General features: G+C 39.5%; 1 protein-coding gene across 1 annotated transcript in view; it reads right to left on the reverse strand.

Annotated features, from left to right (window-relative positions):
* Positions 1-15,355, reverse strand: part of Rmnd5a (required for meiotic nuclear division 5 homolog A) — a 55,123-nt gene that overhangs the window by 16,310 nt on the left and 23,458 nt on the right. The window contains exons 3-4 of the mRNA XM_028860224.2: positions 11,529-11,663; positions 10,144-10,244 (exon numbers count right to left, since the gene is read on the reverse strand). Coding sequence (XP_028716057.1) covers positions 10,144-10,244; positions 11,529-11,663 — 236 coding nt within the window. The remainder of the gene's footprint in view (positions 1-10,143; positions 10,245-11,528; positions 11,664-15,355) is intronic.

Consider the following 15,355-nt stretch of genomic DNA (forward strand, 5'->3'; position numbering starts at 1 on the left):
GTGTATGTAGAGAAACAACCCACATCATAACAATAAATAACAGGAATCAATAAATACTGCTCATTGATACTCTCAATATCAGTGCTCTTGATTCCCCAATGAAAAGACACAGACTGGATTAGAAAACAGGATCCAGGGTGTGCAGAGAGTGCTCAGTGGCTAAAAGCACTTGTTGCTCTTGCAGAGGATCTGAGTTCGATTCCCAGCACCCATGTGGTAGTTCACAATCATCTGTAACTCTGGTTCCAGGGGACTCATTCCTTCTTCTGACCTCCAAAGGCACCACCAGGCATGCACATGGTGCACAGGCAGACATGCAGGCAAAAATACAAAATAAAATTATAAAACTAAATAATAATAATAATTTTTAAAATACAACAGGATTTATCTTTTGGCTGCATCCAAGAAATCTACCTCATCATGAAGGATAGATATCACCTCAGGGTAAAAAAAAAAAATGGAAAAAGTATTTGAAGCAAATAAACCCAAGAAGCAAACAATTATGGCTATTTTAATATCTGATAAAACAATCTTCAAACTCGACCTAATCAAAGAGATAGGGAAAGATATTATATACTCACCGAAGGGGAAAATCCACCAAGAGGATATGACAGTTCTAAATATCTATGCACCAAACACAAGGGCACTAAAGCTCATACACTACTACAGCTAAAATCACATACAGACCCCCACCTAATGACAGTTGTTGACTTCAACATCCCATTCTCACCAACAAACAAGACAGACATCTGAACAAAAACTTACCAGAAATCCTAGAGCTAAATAATACCATAAATTAAACGGACCCAGCAGACATCTACAGAACATTCTACCCAAACATTAAATATACTTTCTTCTCAGCAGCTATTGGAACTTTCTCCAAATATTGAACACATACTAGGACACAAAACAAATTTCAACAGATCTCACTACTGAATAAAAAATGGTCAAGACAGAAATCAAGAAGAAAATTTAAAAATTTCAGAACTGAATACCAAGGAAAACACAACACAGGCAAACCTATGGGACACTACAAAGGCAGTTCTAAGAGGCCAGCGATATGAAAGTTAAAGAGAGATCAATAAGAACTTAAACAAACCCCAAGCCCCTAGTGAAATAGAAGCAGTAATTACAAGTCTCACAGCCAAAAAGAGCCCAGGGCCAGATGTGTTCAGCTCAGAAAACTACCAGACCTTCAAAGAAGAATTAACACCAATACTCCTCAAATTCTTCCACAAAATGGAAACTGAAGGAACAGTTACTCATTCTTCTTATGAAGCCACTGTCACCCTGATACCAAAACCACACAAAGACCCAACAAAAAGAAAATTACACACTAATATCCCTTAAGAATGTAGATGAAAAATTTCTCAAATTACTTGCAAACTAAATCTAAGAACACATCAAAAAGGTTATCCACCATGGTCAAGTTGGAGTCATCCCAGAGATGCAGGGATGGTTCAACATAACATAAATCAATAAACATAATCCACCATATAAACAGATTGAAGACAGAAACCACACAATCATCTCATTAGATGCAGAAAAGGCCGCTGACAAAATCCAGCATCTCTTCAGGATAATAGTCCTGGAGAGACTATGGGTACAAGGACATACCCCAACACAATTAAGGTGATTTCCAGCAAGCTCACAGCCAACATTAACCTAAATGGAGAGAAACCTAAAGTATTTCCACTAGTATCGGGAACAAGACAAGGATGTCCATTCTCTCCATAGTTCAATGTAGTACCTGAAGATTCAGCTAGAGCAGTAAGACAACTGAAGGAGATCAAGGGGGTATAAAGATGAAAGAAAGAAGTCAAAGTATCCTTGTTTGCAGATGATAAGAGTTTATACATAAAAGTCCCTAAATACTCTACCCAGAAACTTCTAGAGATGAATCTACTTTCAGCACAGTAGCAGGATAAAAAGTTAACACACCCCCACACTCACACAAAAACAAACAAAAAACCCCAAACAAACAAATATATAAATTCCTATATATAAATAGCAAAAAAAAAAAAATAAATAAAAACTGAGAAAGAAATCAGGAAAACATCTTTCACAATAGCCTAAAATAAAATTAATCTTGAGATAAGTCAAGCAAGTTAAAGACTTGTAGAATAAAGATTTTATGACACCAGAACATGGAAAGATCTTCATGCTTATGTGTGGTGATATATTGTTTGTCATCTAGGAAATAAAGCTTGCCTAAAGATCAGAGGACAAAGCCAGTCACAGAGTTAACCACAGAGGTCAGGCAGTGGTGGCACACACCTTTAATCCCAGCATTTGGGAGACAGAGGCAGAGATCCCTCTGTATTTCTGTGAGTTCAAGGCCACACCAGCTACAGAGATGATTCCAGTTTAAAAGAAAATGAGACAGGCAGTGGTGGCACGCACCTTTAATTCTAGCACTTAGGATCACACACCTTCAATCCCAGCACTAGGATGGTTGAGACAGGAAGTGATATGGCTAGGCAGAGAAAGGAATATAAGGCAGGAGGAGACAGGAACTCTTTCAGACTGAGGAGCTGGTGAGGTAAGAGGTGGTATCTTTCAGCTTTCACCCTGGTATCTGGCTCTAGGTTTTTATTAAGACCAATTAGGATTTGTGCAACACTTTGTGGATCTGTATTATTAATATTATGAAAAAGGCCACCCTACCAAAAGCAATCTACAGATTCAATGCAATCACCATCAAAATTATATCATAATTCTTCACAGAAATTGAAAAAGCAATCTTCAGCTTCATATGGAAGCTGGCATAAAGTTTTGGGGTATTTTTGGGGGGGGGTTGTTGTTTTTTGGTTTTTTTGTTTTTGTTTTTCAAGACAGGATTTCTCTGTAGCTAGAGTTTTCCTGCCTTGACCACAGTCAGGACAAATCTTTGTCACCTGCCAGTCCCACGGCTGCTCAGACCCAACCAAGTAAACACAGAGACTTATATTGCTTACAAACTGTATGGCCGAGGCAGGCTTCTTGCTAATTGTTCTTATAGCTTAAATTAATCCATTTCCACAAATCCTGCCACGTGGCTCGTGGCTTACCGGCATCTTTTCATGCTACCTGTCAGGGTGGCAGCTGGCAGTGACTCCTTCTGCCTTCCTGTTCTTTCTTTTCTCCTCTGTGTTAGCCCCGCCTATACTTCCTGCCTAGCCACTGGCCAATCAGGTTTTATTTATTGACCAATCAGAGCAATTTAACATACAGATCATCCCCCAGCACAGTAAAGTGCAGACCATCTCAGACACCTGCACTCAGGCCCGTGGTCCTAATCATCCTCTATGTGGACCTGCTGTGTAAAGCCATGAGGAACCCAAGAATGTGCTCCCACAGGACATACAGAACATCCTACAGCACTTCTCTGTGTAGCTTTGCGCCTTTCCTGGAACTCACTCTGTAGCCCAGGTTGACCTCGAACTCACAGAGATCTGCCTGGCTCTGCCTCCCGAGTGCTGGGATTAAAGGTGCATGCCAGGACCACCCGGCGGCATAAAGTTTTTATTGGCATAAAAACAGCCATAGTGGCCAATGAATCAAACTGAAGATCCAGACATAATTCTGCACATTTTGGACAAAAAGCAAAGAAACCAAAAATATACACCTGAGAAAAGACAGTAATTTCAAAAAATGGTGCTGGTCAAACTGGATGGCTGAATATAGATGTAAATAGATCCATACTGATTATCTGGCACAAAACTTAACTCCAAATATTAAGGTCCTTGAAACATTTGTAGTTAAGTTTTATGATTTGCCTGCAAGGTATGCTGGTGCTATAATAGCATAATTGTCATGGATGCACCCCATGATTGTATTTAAGGTTTACTCCATGAAATGGCACCCATATCTGACAACTGCCAAGAACCAGAGACCTACTATTATCCTGCTACAGAGCACAGCATTAAAATGACTCCTAATGACATAGTGCTATACATATAATGACTGTCTCACTCAACCCATCAGAGAAGTTCTTTCAGTAGATGGGAATGAACAGAGGAACCCTCAACTGGACAGTGAGGTAGAAGTCCCATGCCCAGGTGCAGTTGGCCAATACAAATGAATGGTATTTCTGTAGACACCTTTTGTTTCATTTTGCTTTGCTTTGACTTTTGAGTCAAGGTTTCTCCGTGCAGCCCTGGCTGTTTTGGCACTCACTCTGTAGACCAGACTGGCTTTGAACTCAGAGATCCACCACCTGTCTCTACCTCTCAAGTGCTGGGATTAGGAGTGTGAGCTACCACTGCCTGGCTGTTTTTGTCATTTTTTGTTTGTTTGTTTGTTTGTTTTTTTTTTTTTGGTCTTTTGCTTATTTATTTAGATTTCCTTGGTGTGTTTGTGCTTTTTGTGTTGTTTTTTGTTGTTTGTTTGTTTGTTTTGTTGAAAGAGAAAAAAAATAGAGCACAATGTTGGATGGGTAGGGAGGTTGGGAGGCTCTTGGAGGAATTGAGAGAGGGAGAAAAACATGATCAAAATATAGTGTCTGAAATTTTTTTTTCGCAAAAGGAGGGTATTTTCAAACAGTGAAGTCGTGGCTAACTCCATCATTAGAAGTACTTATGTTTTTTTCATCTCAGAGTTGATGTAGCTTTTAAAAGAAGATTTTTATTAATATTATATTTAAAATTATATCCCTGTGTGGGTATGTATACATGAGTGCTGTCTAGAAGAGTGCCAGGTCCCCTGGAGCTGGGGTTACAGATGGTTGTGAGGCATCCAGCCTGGGTGCTGGGCATCAGACTTGGGTCCTTTCAGAGAGCAGTAAGTGCTCTGAACTGCTGGGCCATTTCTCCAGCCTGTCTTTGTCCTTCTTGTCAGCTGTTTAAGAAACCATACAAAGGGGCAAGATTACTCAGTGGGTAAAGAGACTTGTCACCAAGAGTGACGATCTGAATTTAATTCCCAGGGTGCATATGGAGAAATGAAAAAACAAACTTCTGCAAGTTATACGTGCACATATACACGCACACACAAAAAAATAAAATGTCAACTGTTTTTTCTTAAAGAACTCAGTCACGTGTGGTGGTAAAGGCCTGTATTCCCAGCACTAAGGAGGCTAATGACCGCATGGGCTACAGATAGCATTAGTGACATTTTGTTTCAAAAAGAACAGAAACAGAGGAAGAGGAGAAGATAGAGACTAGAGTATTACACCAGGACTAACACAAACACAAACAAGCTGGCCACTGATCCCAGTACTTGGGAGGTCGAGGCAGGACAATCAGAAATTCAAGACCAACCTAAGCTACCTGAGACCCTATCTCATAAGAACAAAAAATCCTACAACAAAAAGTAACACACACACATGCTCAACTTTACAGAGGTTCTCAGGCATACAGGCCCACTTTGTTCCAATGCTGAACCCTCGGTGAGGACAGAGTTAGAGTATGCTTATTCTCTTCCTGAGGACCAGGCTTGGAACTTCCTACAAACTTCTAGCAGCAGTAAACTGAAGACAGAAAAGATGTTATTACCTCCACTGTGCTCTCCTCTCCTCGAGTCTCCTTACTGCACTGCTCTCCCTTTCCTGTGGCCTTGTCACTGGCCCCTCACTACACTGTTTTCTGAGACAGCTGGCCCACACTGGCCTAGAACACTTCCTATACAGCAGAGGATGACCTTGAATTCCTCATCTTCCTGCCTCCACCTTCCAAGTGCTGGGATTACAGGTGTGTGCACCACACCCACTCTTTGTAATTAGCTTCTCTTTAATTGAAGTGTTTCCCTTTCTCCACCACTCTGCATATAAACAGATTGAGTTGAAAATGGATCATCTTTCTTTTTTTTGGTTCTTCTCAGAACTAAGGCCAATTAATGGGGTAAGAAGAAAATCAAACTCGAGGGGGGGGGGGAATCCAATTTGTTCAACCTTGGATGCCCTTCTCCGCTGTCTCCCCAGGAAAGCCCTGTTTCCTCGACTGCCTGTGGTTACTGAGAGCTGCTTGAGTGAAAGGCTGCACACCCGGGCGAAGCTTCACAGTGAAGAACAAGAGATGGACACCACTAACTATTTAAAATTAAAAAAATTCATGTGTGGATGTTTTGCCTGCATGTATGTCTGTGTACCATGTACATGCCTGGTTTCCACAGAGGCCGGAAGAGGGAGTCAGATCCCCTGGAACTGGAGTTACAGATGGTTGTAAATCACCATGTGGGTGACAAGAATTGAACCCAGATCCTCTGAAAGAGCAACCAGTGAGTCCTCTTAACTCCCAAAGCATCTTTCTAGCCTCAACCAGAAACTAAGCACTGTACACTTGGTTTGTTATCAAATCTCTGATCATCAGGTGCTTCCACCTGCTTCTCCACTTTCACTTCCTAACCTGTTTTTCTATTAAAAAGCTGTATTTTATTCACTCATACTATAGCTTCTCTTAATAAGGATTTCTTATCCGTGAGACCACTAATCAAACAGTATACCATGAAACCACAAAGGCAGTCAGTCTCATCTGACTTTTCTTTCCTTCCCTACCTAATTTCTGGCCTTAGAGATGGGGCAGCCTGCCGGGTATTGCTGACAGCCTGTCCCATCTAAACCCTTCTGCAGCATAAATCACGGCATTATTTTCTTATCATATGAGAAAAATTCTGCATCCTTTACTTTTCTTTCTTCCTCCTTATAATCACTCAGTTATTTTTGGTTCTTCAAGGTGTTTCATGGAGGGTTTTTCACTAACAGAGGCAGTGGGGGAATGCTCTCACATGTCCCAGGAAATCATTTTATGATCTAAGATGGTTATATATCATCAGTAGTGATCCTTAAGATGTCCCCTGGAGTCAAAAGATTACGTCTGTGCCATCAGGAATGCATAAGCCTATCTATCTACAGAAGACACAGGTAAACTTCCTTATAAGATAAATGCAAACTAAATATACTAAGATGCTGTCCTTTCCTACAACATACATGTTATCAAAGTTGCAAAGGCTTTATTATTATTATTGTTTCTGTTTTCCGAGCAGGGCTTCTCTGCCTCCTGAATGCTAGGATTAAAGGTGTGTACCACCATCCACGGCTGAAGGGACTCTTTAGACCTATGGCATCGTTTCATTTTGGAACAATTTGTAAAGAGAAAAACTTAGCAAAAAAAATCAACCCAAGTTTTAAATTCACCATGACCCAATGTTCTAGGAAGGCACCCTACAGACAGAGCAGGGCACAATGAAAATAACATTAATAATTAAATAAAATTAATCACTGTTAGTTAATTTCCAGATAAAATGCTGGAAACTATCAAAATATCTATCAATATACCTAAAATGGTTAAATAAAATCCAGGTATAAACTCAAAATACTAAGCAGCCACTTTGGGAAAACAAAACAAAACAAAAAACCCTATTTTTGTCTATTCCAGAATAGGCAAGCAGTTCAAATTTTTTCAAGTTAAAAAACAAACAAACAAAACCTCACAAGGTAGAGAATGGTGTACAACAGATACATAGAGACAGACTTACACTTACACACACACACGCACACCAATATAATACCTATCACACTGAAAACTTACTTATCCAGACGGATGCATAAAAAAGGTTAATGGTGACTGCCTAATGTGGTGAGATACTGGTTGACTTACAGTCAGGAAGAGAGATCCCTCACTACATTATTACTTTACTGTACCTTTTAAAATTTTTTTTTAAAACCTGATCCATGTATTACCTACTTGGAATAATTAATGTTAACCTTAAACTCAAATATAAAGGTTTTGTGTTGTCTGTTTTTTACTCTTAACTCTTCTGGGGACCCATCACCCAAATAAATCGCATGGAGACTTAATATTACTAATGAATGCCAGGCCTTAGCTTGGCTTTTTTAAAGCCAGCTTTTCTTAAATGATACCATCCTTTTACCTCTGGGCTTTTACCTTTCTCTATTTTTGTGTATCTTTTTTTACTTCTTACTCTGTTTCTGGCTGTGTAGCGGGGTGGCTAGCCCCTTCTTTTCTTGCTCCTTCATCTCTCCCAGATTTCTTCTATTTATTCTCTCTGCCTGCCTATCCCTTTCTCCTGCCTAACTATCAGCCGTTCAGCTCTTTATTAGATCAATCAGGTGTTTTACACAGGCACAGTAACACAGCTTCACAGAGTTAAACAAATGCAACACATCTTTGCATCATTAAATAAATGTTCCACAAAATCAACAAATGTAACACATCTTTTTTTTTTTTTTTTTTTTTTTTTTTTTTTTTTTTTTAACATTTTTTTACTTTGCTTTTGAGACTACTTTACCATGCTCAATCACAAGATCCTGTTGCTCGATGCTGGATTAAAGCGTGCACCAGCGCTAATGTAACACATCTTAAAATAATATTTTACAACAGTTTCATATAAAAATACTTAACAATGTAAATTTTTTTTTTCAAGACACAGTTTTCTCTGTGTAACAGTCCTGTCTGTCCTGGAACTCACTTTGCAGACCAGGCTGGCCTCAAACTCATAGAAATCTGCTTGTCTCTCAATGTGATGTTTTTGAAGGGAGGCCAACATCAGATTTTGAACTTGTGAATATAAATTTCCGACAACAACCTCTTACACTGACGGCATGCTCATGGAGCGTGCACTAAACCACCTTCTACTGGAGCTGCTCAGGAGCTACCTCAGAGCCACAGGCAACTCAAAGCTTCTCAAAGTCTTCTTAAGTGTTTTGTTTTGTCTTTAAAGAAAAAAAAAAAAAATCCCCAAATCCACAAAATTGAAGTCAGATTCCAAGTGTTTCCAATCTATCAAGGTAATATTTAGCAAAGCAACCAGCTGGCTTCACTGGACACAACACTTTGCTTCTGAATGCCAGTTACTGGAATAACTCCAAAGACAAGTTTCCAACCACTTAGCATTTCCTTCTCCAACAGGAAAAGTGGTGAGTGCTTCTAAAGCTAAAGGAGATCAAGTACTCAGCACAGTCACACGGTGAGTAATTAGCCCAAGCTAGGTGGACCCCTAACCAACAATGGAGAAACGACTGTCTCTGGACAGACACCCAGCTACACATCTGGATCACTGTGGAACTGGGAAGCTCAGGACACTTCTGTACTTGGGCCCCTCACGCTTATTCACCTAAGAGTAGATGCTAATTTTGTAAAGAAAAGGTTACAGACACTTAGTTAAATTTATCTCCTAGGTGTGTCACAATCTAAAATCAACCCCCAAACCCACAAAACATGCCAAATGTGTCATCCCAGCACTTGGGATACTATGACAGAAAAATCACAAGTTCAAGGCCAGCCAAGGCTATAAATAACAACACCCTCTCCAAAACCAAACCAATAGTACTCACACACGCTACACAAAAGTAACATACACCTTACAAAGACACACAGTTAAAAAAAATTTAGTTCTAAACAGATCACTTATATTTTTAATTTTTACACAGAAATCATAAAACACAAACATTAACACAGGAACTGTTCATCTGGGCTAGTTCTAGAAATATGCAAATTTTTTAAAGAACTGATCAAATGTAGAAAACTATGCAGTAACCACCCCAAACTCAAAATACAATCACCTGTTTTAATAATTAAAATATCACATGGATTATTCCCAACCATTAATGCTGTTTTCAGATCTTCCAAGTTATAAAACACCAGGACTCTACTTTGATTATCTTGTTCTTTAACTTCATTTTATATTATTTATTGTAAACATCTTAGTAATCTTCACATTACAAATTTCAGAATGGAGTCAGAGACTTTAGCAATGGGACAAATAACTTGCTCCCGTTCCCACATCTTATACAGAATCTCTGCTCTGTTCATGAATATCACCTAGTTCTCATAGCCAACTAAATAACCTCTCAGAACGACAGCACAGCACCCAAGCCAATTCTCGAAGCTCAAATATCACATAAAGATTATGAAAACAATGGTGCTTCAGTTACAATGCTGGTCTACCCGAAGCAGCATTGCAGCATAGACAAGGAAACCCCTTTCTCTTCTGGAAACACGACCAACTGCTAAGTTAAGCAGGCTGCCCAGGTTCTCATCTTATATAGTCCATCTTTCACCTGGTTAAAAGAAATGTAAGTATTCTCTCTCAAAACCTCTCAAGTCTGCCCCAGGTAAAATAGACCTATCTAAATATGTCTCCTGTGTTTTACAAATATTTTCTTACAGAGTTCCCTTACGGTACCTAAAAGAAACAGTAACTTACTCCAGAGCAGGTCTCAGAACTCTGACTTTTAATGCTTCTAATATTCGATTTAACTCCACAAATGGTTCTTTCTGACTTGGGTCCACAGACAGCCCAGATTCCTAAAAGGAAAAGGAAGGCAAACAAACAAAAACTTGTTAGTATATTCATTCAAAATGGCAAAGGCTGAGCTAGATGATAAAGCACAGGGCTGTCAAAGCTCACTTCTTTTAGCATATACTTCTGTGGCAGAGACTGTCCTACCACTATGCTTCTGTTGATTCTGAGCTGAACACAAGACCACGGCCCAAAGCTGGGTGTGTTCTGCACATTCAAGCCAATGAAATCTAAGTACACACTCTTTCCTGGGACACAAGGTGCAGCTGGAGGTCTGGCCACAAGGAGAGGAGGAAACACTGGGAACTGCAGAGCTACAAGGAGTGTCTAAGAACTTCATAGGACAGATGCTATGAATCTCTCTTGCTATCTCTCTTTCCATACAAGAAAAACAAACTCTCAATGATACATTACTCTAAGATTTGTATGGGCACACACAAATACACCTCAAAAGGTACGAAGAAAGACCCAAGTACCATTTATTCCAACTGTTTCAAATAGGAAAGGCTTCGATTATAGATTCACTTTAAATTATTTTATCTTTTGAGTTCTTCATTTTTTAAGCAAAAACTGCACGAGTGGAGTTTGAAGAAGCGAGTAAGGGCTGAATCCCAGCTCCTTCACAAAGGCTCCCCGATGGCCCTAGGCACAGTCCTTGATTCTCCACACCTCACACTTCTCATGTGTAGAACATCAACAGTAACTGCCACTTCACAGTGCAGCAGAAAGGAGTAAGCAGGGTGTGGAAACACACCAGACAGCAGCTACTTCTATCGTGACTTCATGGTGTTCCTGTCTAAAAGAAATAAGAGGAGCAATGCCCCCCACTGAAGTAAATTTTAGTTTGAAATTCATTTGATACAGTTTTACTAGATCAGAAAAACAAATATTACTATTTTTGTGTCTTTCCTCTTCTCTGCTATATTAACATTTCCTATCAAAAGAGGAAATATGAGTGGAGTAAACAGTGCATGACCGTAACTGCAGCACTGGAAAGGCTGAAATTGGAATGAAGGACAGCCTAGGCCACATAGAAAAAATACCATCACTTTTAATATGTTGACTCATGACTAGAAACCAATCTATCAGACTCAGAATCAGAAAAGAGCAACTTAGCTATTAAGCTTTCAGAGTATAATTTCTTAAGGAAAGGGCAATTCAGGTATTAAATTGCAGCACTATAATTTCTAAGAACTTAAAAAGTTTCACACAAAGTCTCAACTGCAGATAATGCAAACTCCACAGCATTGCCTTGTTTGTTTTCCCTCTGCTTGTTGGCATGTGGTTACCTGGCAGAGCTCCTCGGCTACATCCAGCATTCCTTGTCTGAAGAAGTGTTCCACCATCACCTCGTTGAGAAGCCGTTGGCTGTCTGCCTGCCAGCAGCCATCTATTCCCACACTGCTAATGTCAGAATCAAAATTCTGGGGGGGGGGGGGGATAGAAAAGAATCACATATAGATGACTTTCTTTTTTCACCCCACCTAACAGAAAGAAACAAAGGTTTACATCTTACTTTGTTAAAAGTACCCAATTCAACTCATCTGAACAATCACAGGCAAGTATTTTCCTAGTTTTCTTTTAAATCTTTTCACTTTTGGGGACTACTGCTGGAATAGTCCCGTACATTAAAGAAATAAAGATAACTTGAGAGCACTTTGGGAGAATGTATAAATTTAACACTGACTTCTGTGAAATTGAATGAAATCAATAGGCCAATGTCTGGGCATTCTACTATAGCAGAATTTTCAGAAGCATGCTATAGTAATCTGTTAAAAGTATGCTGAATACAGCACTATCTGTAATGCAAAGGACAGAAACACACACACATCTCCACCAACACAGGACCGCTAATAAACCATACTGCAGCCCGACAGCTGCAGTTCTGAGGCTGGGAGTGAGGAGACGGGAGGGCCAGATGGCCAAAGGGCAGCTTACATATTCCTAGGCCTACACCTGAGCTATGGATACACAATTCTGACTCCACAGAGCACAGTACAGATTTTGAAAATCAAGGTAAGGTAGGCTGGCTACTTAATAGTTAGTACATTCCAAACAAGTGTGAAGTAAACTGAATCTGCAGTCTCTGGAACACGGTGAGGGGCAGCACAAATTTGTCTGGCATACAAAGAACCAAGCACAGTTCAACTGGAACAGGAGAGGAAGTGACCAGCACCAAGGTCAAAAGGACAAATGCTGAAAGCCAAGACTTCCAAGAGATCAGTATAAAAATGTTCTAAAAACAAGGGCCAGCGCTCTTTAAAAAAAACAAAAAAGAACTCGTATTGCATGTATTTATGAAGGGGAAAAGGAAACAGAGTCCCTATGGAAGTCAAGAAAACGACGTGCTCTCTTTCTACCACATGAGTCCTAGGGATAGAACTCCAGTTGTCAGATTCTGAAGCAGTCTTCACTGGCTGAACCCCATCTCAGGCCCCAGAAGTCAAACATTCTTGAAACGTCAGGGACACATAGTAAAGAATTAGAAGATACAGTAACCAAAATAAACTCACTAGACACACAGAAAAGCAAACACAAAGTGGCAGTGCAGGGAGCCAGTGTGTATAAATATTATCCAGTTAGTACAACAGAAAAACAAGACTCAACACAACACAACACAAAACACAAATGAACAGAGCATCAACGGTAAGGAAAATAACAAAAGATTTAGTTGGTGCCATTAGAGAATCAAAGGATGGGAAAAGAATTGCCAAAGAAATACACTCAGATACAAGAAGCTTGGGGAACTCCAAAAGGACAAGCTCAAAGAAATCCACTCCAGAGCATCAAAACACTAAAATCTAAACAAAGCAAAAATGAACCAAAGCCCAAGCAAGGCAACCAGCCGATACAAATGGCCTGTTGGGCTAAAGAGCTGGTTCAGTGACTCTAAGATTCATTCATATCCCAAGCACCCATGTAAAGCTGGATACAGTAGCACACATCTATAACCCTATAATCCTATGACAATATGGCAGGCAGAAACAGGAGAATCACCAGAAGTCCATAGGCCAGCTAGTCTGACATACACAGCAGGAACAAGAAACTGTCTCAAATAAGGTGAAAGGCAAGAACATCCGAGGTTATCATGTGCGTATATAGATGAAAAGGAAAAATGGACTGTTCTTTACAGAGAGACTATGATTTCAATAATTACAGATTTCTCAACAGAAACTATGGAGTTAAAAGAATATTTACATTTTTCTAGTAGCAAAAGAAAAGGTCAATATTCCCAGAATTATATATCCAGTAAAAATATCCTTCAGAGAGGCAGGCGGATCTCTGTGAGTTCGAGGTCAGCCTGGTCTACCAAGTGAGTTCCAGGAAAGGCGCAAAACTGCACAGAGAAACCCTGTCTCGAAAAACCAAAAAAAAAAAAAAAAAAATCCTTCAGAAAGGAAGATGAAATAAAGCACTCTCAAAGATTTGTTACATCCATGAGAGTGAAGAAAGAGCCAGGTGTGGTGGTGCACACCTTTAATCCCAGCACCTGGAAGGCAGAGGCAGGCGGATCTCTGTGAGTTCGAGGTTAGCCTGGTCTAAGTGAGTTCCAAGACAGCTAGGACCGTTACACAGAGAAACCCTGTCTCAAAAAAACGGGAAAAAGAAAAAAAAAAAACCAAATCTTTATCATGGTCTCAAGGTTTTCTGCCTAGTTCACTTTTGCCTTCTTCACCTTGCATAGGCATTGCCCTATAATAAGTCCTACTGCTTAATTTTTAAAAACTACACAAATCAATGAGACGAGATCATCTGGATATAGGTGAAATTACAATTTCTAGGCAACCACTGCTTAAGTAGCCTAACCAATAAATAGGATACTAATTATAGACTATAAAAGAACAGACTGCAAGTAACCTGCAACAGCTTACTATTTATAATGACCAAGAGAGTGCTCCTTTCCAAAATTGAGCACATTTTTTCATAGTGATATTTCCTGTTTCTAGGTGTCCATGCAGGAGCCCAAGTAAATACATTAAAATCTGGAGTCACTTAGGCAAAACGAAAGCCAAGAACTCAGCATTATTATGTCTTAATTCGAATATAATACTTTTCCTCATTTTTAGCTTTTATTTACACTGACAATTTCATACATGTATATACTCTATTTTATCATATTCATTCCCCACTTACCTTGTCTTATTGATACTTCCAGACTACTTCTTCCTAATAACTCCCCTCCTACTGCATGTCTTTTTTCCCCCTTAATGATTGAGGAGTTAAACTGAGGGTTACTTGCATGGAAACGACAATGGGGTTATTTACTGGAGTATGGGTAACTTAACAGTGAGGAAAAATGACTCCCCTCCCTCCAGCAGCCATTAATCAGCAAAAGCTCAGCTAGAGTGGGGGTCTCAGCCCTCCCTTATCACTGTTTTCTAATACAATCTCTTGTGCTAGAACTTCACCTAACCAGTGGAAAAACCACAACTAACTTCAATGCAAAAATAATGCACATATGAACTCACTAATGAACCACCATCACCTACAAAGGTTTTGAGTTTTGTTTCTGCTCATCAGAGACCCTGCATTTGAGAGTTGACTCGTGGCAGGTCATTGACACTTTTAAACAAAATAATTTCTATTTTTTGTGCTGTCTATAATAACCAAAACACAAGAGTGGTGGTATTTTGCTCTTCTTCTGAACTCAACTAGTAATCCAAAGAATGATGTGACTATTTTACTACTCCAGAGGCCATTCAAATGAATGAAACAATGGGTATCTAATGATGCAATTTACTGCAAACTCAGGAATCTGCCTATAATTCTCCACATACATGCCTAAGCTTATGTAACAAGCAACAACCACTTTAGAGTTATACCCTTCACTGATCTGTGAACAAACAGACCCCAGGGTGGTAATAATTCATCTAATAATTAGTTCTCAATCTTATCAACCTTCTATAAACTTGTCATCAGATATTTAATTCTCCAGGAGAGAAAGAAACAACCATGGAAAATAAATATGCTTTCAAAGACATTTTTACTTGTTAATATGTATTATCAGTTTGCTTGTTTTTAGAAACAGGGTCTCATGTAGCCCAAGCTGGCTTCCAGACACTATGTAATAAATGATGACTTTGAACTCCTGACCTTCTTCCTGCCTTCCTCCCAA

Source organism: Peromyscus leucopus, chromosome 3 (assembly GCF_004664715.2).
Source record: "Peromyscus leucopus breed LL Stock chromosome 3, UCI_PerLeu_2.1, whole genome shotgun sequence".
Taxonomy (NCBI): Eukaryota; Metazoa; Chordata; class Mammalia; order Rodentia; family Cricetidae; genus Peromyscus; species Peromyscus leucopus.